Source organism: Rhincodon typus, chromosome 17, assembly GCF_021869965.1.
Source record: "Rhincodon typus isolate 14 chromosome 17, sRhiTyp1.1, whole genome shotgun sequence".
Taxonomy (NCBI): domain Eukaryota; kingdom Metazoa; phylum Chordata; class Chondrichthyes; order Orectolobiformes; family Rhincodontidae; genus Rhincodon; species Rhincodon typus.
In genome coordinates, this window is record NC_063348.1 from 34,224,390 (window position 1) to 34,237,465 (window position 13,076).

The window sequence follows — 13,076 nt, forward strand, 5'->3', positions numbered from 1 at the left end:
TTTCACAAATCTTTAATCATCTCTGCTAATATTTCATTGTTTGGCTTGGTGTCGTTTAGTTTCAGAATGGCTCTATGAAGCACCTAGGAATGTTATTTTCTTCAAGATGCTATATAAATACAAGTAGGTTATACATCTTTTTTTTTTATCCTTGCAGCGAGCCCTGACCAAAACAGAGGACCTACAACAGGTGAAAGTTCTGGAGATGTGCGTGGACACACAGGATAACACTCTTGGAAATTTCGGTAGGAATTCTGTTTATTGTAGCAAAATATTTCATCACAGCTCTTTATTCTAAAGGTCTTCTTGTTTGATATCTTGTTTTTGTTATGTATTAGCATGTGTGAGTTACTGTTGCTTAGAGATGACTTTTAGAAATGTGAAGGATGTATTTATAATGCACTTTACTGGTGCACGTAACTGTTTAAATCTGCATCCACTTCCTCATGAAATTGATTCCTTTATTAAATCCAAATGAGGACTGCAGTGACATGGTGAACTGAATAAAACAGTTTTATACCCAATTCTCTCAAAATATCCTCTATCGTTTGTTACCTTCAGATTTATCTATTCCCAAAGTCCTCCTGGTCAACTTCCCATCTTCTACCCTTTTGTAAACTTCAGCTCATCCAGAGCTTGCTGCTCATGTTCTCTTGTGACAACTGTACACCCTTCACTCCTCTACTCACTTACCTATAATAACTTCCAGTCCAGCATTGCCTTAAATTTAAAATTCTCACTGTAGTGTTCATCACTTTCTATCTTTGTAACCACCCACAACTGAAAACACCTCCATATGTCTCTACTTTTGGCTTCTTATTCATTTCTGATTTCTGCCTTCTTATGATTGGTGGCAATTCCTTCTGTTGTTTAGGTTGTAACCTCCGGAATTGCCTCCCTGGATATCACTGTTCCCTTCTCTTCCTTTGACAAACCTCTTAAAGCCTAACTATTTGACCAGCACTTAGTCTCCACTGGAATGTGGACTTGAATAAATTCAGACCAGAATGAAAGCTCTCATGCTCTTTGTAAGTAGGGTGTCACCTTTCAGAATTGAGGGAAGTGAGGTCATTGGAGCTTTGGGGGCAGAGCTCCCACTGTCTGAATGCTGAGTAACAGTATAGTCTGAATTCTTGGTGTTGACTTACATTAATGTTTCAGCTGTACCCCAGACCTTATTCTGTTTTGCCTGTTTCCCATGCTTCCTATTTTACTTACTTCCTGTCTCTTCAGCTCTTTTCACATTCTGTACGATGGATATGTTTCTGATTCTTTTGACTACTTCCCTTGTGACTTCTCTCCTGCCTCTATCATTCCTGGCATTTGACCATTTCCTACTCATTGCTAAGGCAATTTATATGTTGTTCATGTTCCTTTCCTCTGTGTGGCTGGTTATTGTGTGTATTTTATCCCTACCAAATTCCTTGTGTTTTTTTTTCTTAGGCTGTCTATCTGAAATATTATGTTGTTCCAAAGAGGGATCTATACCCGAGCCATCAACTGGCTTATGCCTGACCTGTTTTTTGATTTTGCTTCATATTTTACCTGTTTCTTATTCATATCCATCCTGTTTGGTTCATAATTCAAATGTTGTCATTTTTATGGTTTTTCTTTGTATTTAAGCAAAACCACTATACATAAAACACTATATTTCCAGCATGGTCTGCACTGAGCCAGACATGCTTTATAGTTATAGATAGTTATCCAGCCCTTGTATATTGTAGCTGTGACAACTAGAGATCCATTTCCACTCTTCCACCAGTGAATCATTTTCACAGGGTCAGATAATTAGTGTTGTGGTCCCTTCAGACAAACCTTCCCTGCACATAGTTAGTCCCAAATTTTTAAATTCTTATTAAACATGAAACTCAAAACAAGTGAAGCTAGTTTAAGTCCCTATGGGTTTCCTCTTCATTCTATTTCAAAGCAAAGATGAGATTTGTTATTTTTTAAAATCTAAAATTATACTGAATTTTGCCTGGTTAAAGAAGTATACATTCCTTACATTTTTTTCCTGGGTGTAGTTCTGTCTTTTTTTTTGGTGTGAGTTTTCTTTACTCAGTGTATTGGACCTCCATCCTGCATGTTGTAGCATGCTAACGTGGCTACAATTTAGCACAGCACTAAACTCAAAACCTGAAAATTGCTGCTACAAGAAGGCAGGAGGTTAGTGCTTTGCTTTTATGTTTTGCAGTGAGAAGAAAAGTTCACAATCGAGCCACATTGAAGTGCTCTTGTTCAGTAATAGAACAACAATAACCAGGGCCAAGTAAAAGCCTTTTACTTTGAGAATTGAAAAGAAATTTAAGGGTGGGAATGAATTAAAAACCAGAATCATAGTTGATCAATAAGCATGGATGCTGCATAATTTAGCCTTTCTTTTCCATCACTTGCTTTCCTTTTCCATCATGACCAAATGGAAAACATGTCTAGAATTGTGACTTCACTAACACCTTCCACCCCAACCTTAAATTTACCTGGACCATCTCTAACACCTCTCTCCCCTTCCTGGACCTCTCTGTCTCCATATCGGGCAACCACCTCGAAACCGATATTCATTTCAAGCCCACCGACTCCCACAGCTACCTAGAATACTCCTCCTCCCACCCACCTTCCTGCAAAAATGCTATCCCCTATTCCCAATTCCTTCGCCTCCGCCGCATCTGCTCCCAGGATGAGGCATTCCACTCCCGTACATCTCAGTTGTCCTCGTTTTTCAAGGACCGTAACTTCCCCTCCTCGGTGGTCGAGAACGCCCTCAACCGTGTCTCCCACATCTCCCGCACCTCATCCCTCACACCCCGTCCACGCAATAAAAACCAAAAAAGAATCCCCCTCGTCCTCACGTACCACCCCACCAACCTCCGGATCCAACGCATCATCCTCCGACACTTCCGCCATCTGCAATCCGACCCCACCACCAAAGACATCTTTCCCTCCCCACCTTTATCTGCTTTCCGGAGGGACAACTCTCTCCGTGACTCCCTTGTCCGCTCCACACTCCCCTCCAGCTCCACCACACCCGGCACTTTTCCCTGCAACCGCAGGAAGTGCTACACCTGCCCCCATACCTCCTCCCTCACCCCCATCCCAGGCCCCAAGAAGACTTTCCACATCAAGCAGATGTTCACCTGCACATCTGCCAATGTGGTATACTGCATCCGCTGTACCCGGTGTGGCTTCCTCTACATCGGCGAAACCAAGCGGAGACTCGGGGACCGCTTTGCAGAACACCTACGCTCGGTTCGCAACAAACAACTGCACCTCCCAGTCGCGAACCATTTCAACTCCCCCTCCCATTCCTCAGACGACATGTCCATCCTGGGCCTCCTGCAGTGCCACAACGATGCCACCCGAAGGTTGCAGGAACAGCAACTCATATTCCGCTTGGGAACCCTGCAGCCCAATGGTATCAATGTGGATTTCACAAGTTTCAAAATCTCCCCTCCCCCCACCGCATCCCAAAACCAGTCCAGCTCGTCCCTGCCTCCCTAACCTGTTCTTCCTCCCACCTATCCCCTCCTCCCACCTCAAGCCGCACCTCCATCTCCTACCGACCAACCTCATCCCGCCCCCTTGACCTGTCCGTCCTCCCTGGACTGACCTATCCCCTTCCTAACTCCCTACCTACACTCACCTTTCCTGGCCCCATCCCCGCCTCTTCGACCTGTTTGTTTCCTCTCCAGCTATCCTCTCCTCTATCCCTCTTCTATCCGCCTCCCACTCTCTCCCTATTTATTTCAAAACCCCCTTCCCCTCCCCCTTTTCTGATGAAGGGTCTAGGCCCGAAACGTCAGCCTCTCTGCTCCTATGATGCTGCTTGGCCTGCTGTGTTCATCCAGCCCTGCACCTTGATGTCTAGAATTGTATTGTGTTCAGGAATTCGTGGATCAAGCTGCAAATGTAATGGAGGTGAAGAAGCCTGCTTGTTGTAAATAGTATTGATATTACTGTACATATAGTTACCACATTTTTCTGTTCATTGGCAGATAAAAAGCAATATCTATATCAAAAAGAGAAAATTACAGTACCATACAAAGCTGAAAAAGGAACACCGCCATAATTGCAAAACTTAATGTCAAAAAATTTCTTTCAATATTCCAACAGTAAAGCAGTACTCTGAGAACATTATTGAAATTAAGACTGAAATTAGGTGTAAAATAGTTGAGCATGTAAGGAAACTGGGCACGTTAAGCAAATAAAGTAAAACAATTTCAATTTGTTTTTCCAAATAAAATTACTTTGCCATCTCTGAACTGAAGCAAAGTTTTTAGTTCTGATTCTGTACTGTGTCAGTCGTACAGTTTTTAAAATATATTTTTTGGGTTTATTTGTGTCATCTGTGTGAAGATTTATCTCTGGGGCTTTCACTTTATTTGGAATAAGTATGTTTTATCCTTTTATTTGAACTCTACATTTCACTCAGTAGTGTAGTGACAACACCATATGAAAACTTGCCATGAACTGCATAGTTTAGAGGACTGAGCTGTGAGATCAGCATTAATAAGGAAATTGATCCAAAAGGCTTTCTGAATACATTGTTTGTTGTTGAAATTATATGCAGGCTCTATATGTAAAACTGACTGACTGATTTAATGAACTTCAAAAGAAGACCTCAAACGGCTCAGTTTATTAGCTGCCGATCAAGTCATGTTGACATTCAAAGAATACCATGGATTTCACCATTTTAAACTTGATTTCTTATTATTTGGGCACATTTTTCTCATTATAAATTGTGACAAAATCTTTGTCTACTGCAGGTACTCATTTACCAAGTTTGGTTCAACTGAAGCTGAATAGCAGTTTTATTGCATCGGTAAGGTAAGTTATCAACTTTGCCATGAAGCAATGAAAATTCAAGCTGCTCCTTTTTGTGCCTCTGAATGTACCATAACTAGTAGTAGACCTTGTTCATGCTGATATCCATAATTAGCATATTTTCTCTGTCCCATTTGTTGACTTCCAATTTGTTTGACTTGCACTATAAAGCATTCTTATTTACCAGAGAACTGAATACATGTTTCTCACCTTTGATTTTCATATTTTGTGTTCCTGTCATTTCCTATGCAGATTTACAAAAACTCAAGCTGGCATCAGACTAAAAGGCTACTGGGTCAATTTTTAATCGTACCCTTCCACAATCTGAGCTCTACAATCTTCCCATTAGATTGTCCAGCTGTTTCTTAAATGAATCCAGTATCCATGCCTCAGCCCTGACAACCAGCCCAGTTGTTCAACAGCCTTTGTGAAAATAAATATTTCCTGGCATCTGTTCATCTCTTGTAGTTGATACCCACTTACTTTCCCATTTGAAGATGCATCGAAGCTTTGATTGTTAAAAGGCTTTTGAAAATCTGGATACTCTATATCCAACGGCTTTCCTTCAATGCATCAATTTGAAATTTGGCTGCCTTAAACAAGTCTGAGGTTAATTGGAATAAATCATCTTTTTCTGAAACCAATAGGTTATTATCATCCAAATATTCTTTGCAATTTGCTTCTGATTATGGATTTTTTTTCTAATGTTGGCTTAATGGATCTCTGGTTACCATATTTGGTCCTGCTAATGTACTTGTACCTATTCTCTCTCTTGGATTCTGTTGTTGCCAGGTTTATGCCTGGTGCCAATCTTGAATTGAGAACTACATTTCCCTGTTGGAAAATGTCTGCTGGAACTTTTCCAGTGTTCTCTGACTCCAACAAAATGGCGATAAGAACATCTGCTTCCTTGTTTTAAGTATACGGGAGTGTGGTTCTTTTCTTTACAAGCCTCTTAACCTATTTAGAATTTCCAAATAAACCTGTTGGACTATAACCTGGTGTCGTGTGATTTCTGACCACCTTCACCCCAGTCCAACACTGGTACCTCCACATCATATTTAGAATGTTGACTAGGATGTTCTTCAACTAGTGCCACACAATCTTTTCTGCTCACTCGAACAAGTGGATGGGGTTGCCTTCAACATCTCATTTGAAAGTACCTTCAAAAATGCAGCATTCCCTTGGAACTAGAAGCATGTTAACTGTGTACTGTTCTCTCATTTTCAACACTATACAATGTTCTCCCTGACAGCTGCCTTACTGTTGGAATAGTGAAAGAATGGTTTAGACATTAAGTTTTGCATCTGTGGTTGTGCTTTTCAGCTTCATATAAGTATTTTCTTGCTTTTGGTATAGATATTGTTCTTTTAACTGCCAATGAACAGAGGAGTGTGGTGGATGAGAAATATACAAACATACTCAGATCTTATCTCCAGGCCTTACCTCAAAACCCTGCTCTTGCTTGTAGATGAAAACCGATTTTTCTTTATCCTTCTCACTTTTCCTTGATTTGTACTACCGCTGATTAATTACTGGAAAACATGCTTCACTGATGAAGGAAACACCCACAGGACATTTTCTCCTACTTCCTTTCTCGTCCCTCCACCCCAGACTAGTCTGCTCCATATTGGTCAAAAAACAATCCTGGGACAGATATATGAACCTCCAAGCTGTAGTCAAGAAGCAATGCTGATCAGTGTTTCAACAAACTGGAGCCAAGGAAGTTATTATATCCAATGACCAATTAATTCGCAAGGAATGAAGAAAGAAAGTAACTTGTATTGGTTCAGTCAATTCATTCAATATAATCTGATTTGATCATTTTGTGCACTGTTTCAAGTCTGTTTTGTTAGTTTGTAATAGTTCTGTGCAATGTCTCAAACACTTTGCCTGACATGTGGTCTAGACTGGTGCCTTTCTGAGGGCTAGTTACTTGGACCATAGTGTCTTGCTGCCAGAAAACATCCACTTGTTGCATTCATAATTTGTGCTACAAGGAAAGAATTCTTAAAGTTTGAAATTCTGTCTTGACCTATCTGTTGGGTTTTTATTTTACTGTTTTTATATATGTTGAAATGCATTGGGGCATGGTCTAGCAATATAAAATGTAGAAGAATAAAAAGAATCCACTGTGAACAAGGTTGAGTGAATAAATTCCTTTTTATTTTTGGAAACAACATGAACTATCATCAAAGTGCTACTGTGCAGCTGTAAGGTTGTAATAATTGGACTGTGAGGTTCTTTGAGCCCCTCTGTGGATAGTGCTCTATGCTAATGGTTCAGTTCAAGAAAGGAAGGTCCTATCTATCAGATTTTTTTCCATTCTGTTTTAATTCCCTGCATGCGTACAACCCTACTTCTCTTCACAATGCCCTCACCCCACCCTTCACACCATCACCACTGAAAGAAAAGTGCTGGAAATGGCCTTGTTTTTAGACTGCACATTTGATTACTCCAGCTCGGAATGTGGCTCAACAACTGACTAAACCCAATGAGGAGGTGATGGTGTGGTGTTGAAGTCACTAGACTAACAATCCAGAACACCAAGCCCATGTCTGAGGGCATATGTTTGAATCCTATCATGGCTGATGGTGAAATTTGAATTCCGCAAAAATCTGGAATGAAGACCTGACTTAATGGTGACCATTATTGTAAAAACCCATCAGGCTTACTAATGTCCTTTTAAGGAAGGAATCTGCCATCCTTACATGGTCTGACGTAGGCTCCAACCTACAGCAAATACACTTGACGCTGAACTACCCTCTGGGCAATGAGGGATGGGCAATAACTGCTAGTTTATTCAGTGATGTTTGTATCCTGTGTTCAAATATAAAATAAAACAATTGAAATGAAATGTTGTTTGAGTGAAAGATGGGTCTTGCAGCATTCTGGTTCTGAGTCTATCAGACTCAAATGCACATGACCAAATGCCTATTTCAGCAATAGGGCTTCCTGTGTTTTTAAAGTGGTTTGAAATATTACCCTTTTTTGCCTTTTAAGAGCTAATGTTTTTGCATGCTGTGAGTGTACTAACTCTATGCCAGATTCTGCAGGTTTTGTTTTACCTTGTATAGAATGAGTATGATGTTTTACTACCTTCTTATCAACATATTTTTTGCTATCCCAGAAGTTTAGCCCCTTGAGCAATACTATCATTTATAATTGATGGCAATTGGCAGGTTCCTACAGATTGCGATTGCCTTTTATATGGCTTTGTTGTAGGAGGCCTTTACATAAGTGCATGATGTGTAATTTTGAAGCAATTTATTTTGGGTTTAACAGTTTTCTTTTCAAGACTTTACTTCCGTGGATGTTGACAATCCAAGTAGGGCCAGTGTCTCCCAGCTTTATAATTATTGAAATATTTCAGATTTTCCTAAGTGGCTCTGATATTAGTATCTGATTATTATGATTCAACAAAACAAAATCTGATCAAGACTTTACTTGATCCACTGTTTAGGATTCAGAAAGTTGCAAACAGAGGCTCATTCTAGTTTTTTTTTATTTTCAACCCTAATTGCACCGTTTAAAATGGATATTTAAATATAAATATATAATTTGTGAATTATAATCTCACCAGAACAATGAATCAGAAGTTTACAGGACAGAAAGCGGTCATTCAGCTGCTATTGCCTTCCACTCTTAACTAGAAAATTCATAAACTAAACTAAACTGCTTTCTTCTTAGTCCTGTATCTACCTCCATTTTCCAGTCATTATGATTGACATCCTTCCATTCACATAACATTATTGACATGCAACAAATCAAATCTATTGGAGATGGCATAGCTTCATGTGGTGAAAGCTGAAGATACCAGACAGGTTGTGCCTCAATTGCTGCATATGAAACTCCATTACAGGTGTTGTGGAGTTGTTGAATTTCTAGTATTAACACCTGTTGCCAAGCACCTTTAGCAACCAATCACCATGGTGCATGTAGACCTGTAGATGAGATTCCTATTTCCTGTTTGTCCTGGCAAGTGTCTTCCAATGTGAGAATTGATGTTTATGATTTTCCCATTACACTGGCAAATATCCCTTAAAAGGGACAATGGATTTTAGGCCAATCTAATAATGATCCTGGAACATTATTTATAAACTTCTCCAAACTGCTGTCTAATTTCTATCTCTCTTGGAAAAGTGATAAGTTAGCATGTTATAACAAGGTGTAGAGCTGGATTAACATAGCAGGCCAAGTAGCATCAGAGGAGCAGGAAAGCTGACGTTTCGGGCGTAGACGCTTCTTCAAAATATATTTTCTGAAGAAGGGTCTAGGCCTGAAACCTCAGCTTTCCTGCTCCTCTGATGCTGCTTGGCCTGCTGTGTTCATCCAGCTCTACACCCTGTTATCTCAGAGTTTACAGCATCTGCAGTTCCTACTATCTCAGAAACAATTAGCCTGTTATGTTTCCTGGTCTGTCTGATAGTCTGTAGCTATTGTATCACATCCTTTTAAAAGTTATTAATGCTTCTAATTTAAAACATTACAAAAATGGTATACTCCCCTTCTAAACAAGCTCCAGCCTGGTGAAGTTGATCTGATCTTTGAGGCACTGAAGAGTCTCCTGAGAAATGGTGCTAGTAGCTGGTAACTAGCTGTTTCTGCTACGTTTCTGGGAATTCCTCTGGAGTAGTTGTTTATTTGCCTCTGTATCACGTAACCTCAGGCAATGTTGACTTTCACCTGAATTATCAGCAGCTGATGACCCTAGCCCTGAAGTTATCTCTTTACTTCAGACACACGGACATAGAAATTAAGCTGTCACTTCTCTTCAGTGCAGTACTGTGTGAGGTGCCTTCTTTTGAAATTACAGATGTAAGCCATTGTCCCCCCCTCATCTGCTTTTACAAGTGGACATGAAAGATATCATGCCTTTGAAAGTAAAGTTCAACCTGTTGCACTTGCCAGCACTTATTCTTCAAATAGATTATGCAGTCATTTAATGAATTACTGTTTGTGGAATCATGCTACACTCCATCAACTACTGCATTTTAACATGCTAATAGTGACTGCATTCAGAAGTGTTTAATTGGCCGCAAGTCCTTTGGGACACTTTGAGGCCATACAAGGCATTATATAAATACATTTCCTTTTTAGAAAATTGAGATAAACTTTCACTATTTCAGGACACCACTCTCTATCATTCTAAATTCCAATGTAAGTCATGCTGTGTGTTGCTTGTTCATGTTTAAATATATTGTCATGATATAACTGGGAAGAGTATACCAGTAATCATGCCCTTCCCTTCCACATGCTACCACAAAGTGTATAAACATATAAAATCCCTATGAGACCACCAAAATTAAAAGTTTGCCTGACAGATAGCTACTCACAACAAAAGTAATCCACACCAGGTTTCTTTATTTTTACAGAAACTAACTTTGTCTTTTTGTTAAAGTTAAGTGTGTTGCAAAAACAGGGAAAGAAAAGGTTGCTAATCTGCTATTATGCAATTCAAACTATACCCCTTCAGAAACCCAAAATACACTCTTTCTCTCAATCACGATCAAGGCAAAGTGTAACACATATTGTATCGGTGGAAGAAGAACATAGATAAGGTGAACAAAATTGTATTGCAAAGCTCAAAAAATGCAGTGTTTGATTTTCAGGTTACAAAACTGTCCTGGTATTTCTAAGTGCAGCTGTCTGACCCCTCTAGCAATAAAAAAAATCAGACATGCTTGTCCTGAATGTACATTTTTGGGCTAAAGTGGCAATTCAGTTGAGACTCTCATCATACACTGTAATAGTAACTATACTTCAAAAGTGCTTCATTGTCTTTAAAGTATTTGGGGAGACCTGAGAATACGAAAGATGTGTTATAAATGGATGTGCTTTTAACTCCTGTCTTTGAATTGGGCAAAGAAGAGAGAATTCTTTTCGATTCTGTTCTGGCCTGATATGCTCGAGGAGAATGGTTTCTTCCCACTTTAAATCATCACAGACTGATGCCATCAAATTTTGCTTAAGTACAGTAGCAGGTGTATTCTCTATACAGTGTGGGGAATAGGATAGCATTGAATTACCACCTTCACCAGAGTGGACAAACGGGCCAGAATACATTACATTCCCCCTTGCAACTGTATTTCCACCCAAATAGTCCAACAACAAATCTGAGATGAGGAGATACAGTTATACTGTTCATATCCTGAGTACCTCTCGAAACAGTGCAGCACTGTCTGTGAAAATCAGCAAATATCTGGCAGTAATCATCAATGAGATGGTGATATCAGCTATCTCAAGAGATCCTCCACAATGTGTGTGGGACTGCACCTGCTTCCCAGGTGCCACCTAACTCAGAGTGAACATAATATCAATGTATGAGAATGACAGATAGGAAAAGATTAACAAGGCCATCAAACATGTCCTAAATTCAGTGAAACATAGAGCAGTGGAACAAGGCAATTCACTAAGATGCTTGGGCAGTGGACAGTGGGGAAAACAGCAAACAGAGCGATGTAACTCATTCTAATACTCTGATGATTTGTGGTTCATAGATTGATAGTGAATTGGGTATTAATAATGGCAGTTCATTAATCTTGATGTTGTTTTCCAAGCAAACTCTGACACTCTCCTCCAAGGTAATCAATGCACTTTAAGATTCCACAGTGGATTTCTAGCGTTACGTAGTATAAAATCATAAGAAATAAAATAATTCTGCACTTAAAGTTGTGGCTGCATTCCAGAAAATCATGACAACTTTTAAGTGATACATTGGTTTACTGTTTTGCTGTTTCCTTCTGGAAGTTCCCGTTCATGATCCAGGTTGAGCCTGAAGCTGGAATGCTAATATTGTGGAAGCACTACTTCTGGTGATTCAGATGTGCTGCAACCTTTACAAACCATGTTTGTTTTAACAAACCATGTCCTATTCTCCCTTTATCCTCTCCTGAACCCTTGCTCACAGCAAGGATTTAAGAAAAGAGCGGCAATGCAGGGCCAGCTTTGAAACTCGGCTCTGAGGTAGGGAAGGGGAAGAGGCCACAATCCAGAGGTCAGACACGGGGAAGAAGCCGGAACCCAGAGGTCTGGAGTAGGCCATGTGCCATTGGATCACTTAGGAAACACTTAACAGGAATCCCACTAGGTTCAGTGAGTTTACAGGTCTCATTAACTTGCTGATTGTTTCGTTTTAATGATGTTAAACAGGGCTTTTTAAAATGAAAACTTAAGGATTGAGGCCTTAACTCCACTTTCTTGCCTGCCAAATCTTCAGTTTCCTTCTAGATCAAAAATCTGTCACTCAGCCTTGACTTTATTCACTATCCTAGGCTTCACTGCTTTTTCTTTTAAATGGAAGAGGTAATATCCTATTGTAAATAAGAAATACTTGCTATTAATACATTCTGGGAGAAAGATGGCTTCAGCAAGGATTTTTTTAAAGGATCCCTAAAGTGTGGAAACAGACCATTTGGCCCAACAAGTCCACACCAACTCTCTGAAGAGAACCCCACCCAGACTCACTGCCCTACCCTATCCCTGCATTTCCCATGGCTAATCTACACATGCCTGAACATTATGGGAAATTTAGCATGGCTAATCCACCTAACCCATACCTTGCAGGGAGGAAACCCAGATGCAAATGAGCAAACTCCACATGGACAGCTGCCCAAGACCGGAATTGAACACATGTTCCTAGTGTTTTAAAGCAGTAGTGCTAGCCATCGTGCCACCCTGATATACTTGTGGTCTATTCTGAGCAGCTTTCAGAATATACAGTTGAGCTGCTAATGTTGTTTGAGGTGGTGTCATTTCGGCTTAGGATCATTTACTGCCTTGGACGCAGCTTTGAGCAGAATATTTTCTGCATGCAAACCATGCTTGATATTGATAATGGAAACTGTTTCTTCTCTCAGAATTGGCATCTGTCATATAACATGAAAAATAATATATCTTAAATTGGACAGCTTTCTTCCACAAACATTCAAAAATGAGTTGCTTGGATACCTTAATAATTTTGCATATTGTGAGAGGAAGGAATTAATTTTTTTGCATGTGTGAAATGCAAATTAGCCTGTAGTTCTGGAAAACTTATTATTTCAAGTTATTAGTGGTCTTCTTTAGAAAGCAGGTTACTGCATGCAATCAGAATTTATGTTTTGCTTTTTTGCTTTCCCAAATTGTGCCAGGATAACAGTATAGTATGAAGCATCAGTTTTCAATTTTCAAAAGGACAAGCACTGACCTAAAATGGCTGAGGGATCATCTGACCACAGATTGAGGCAAGTTCAGGAACCAATGTGAAATAGATTAAT

At 39.8% G+C, this 13,076-nt stretch overlaps 1 protein-coding gene across 4 annotated transcripts in view; it reads left to right on the top strand.

Annotated features, from left to right (window-relative positions):
* lrrc56 (leucine rich repeat containing 56) overlaps positions 1–13,076 on the top strand; it is a 131,945-nt gene that overhangs the window by 30,465 nt on the left and 88,404 nt on the right. For all 4 annotated transcript variants that reach the window (XM_048606834.1, XM_048606836.1, XM_048606838.1 and 1 more), the window contains 2 exons: positions 158–245; positions 4,761–4,821. In XM_048606834.1, the coding sequence (XP_048462791.1) occupies positions 158–245; positions 4,761–4,821 (149 nt within the window). The remainder of the gene's footprint in view (positions 1–157; positions 246–4,760; positions 4,822–13,076) is intronic.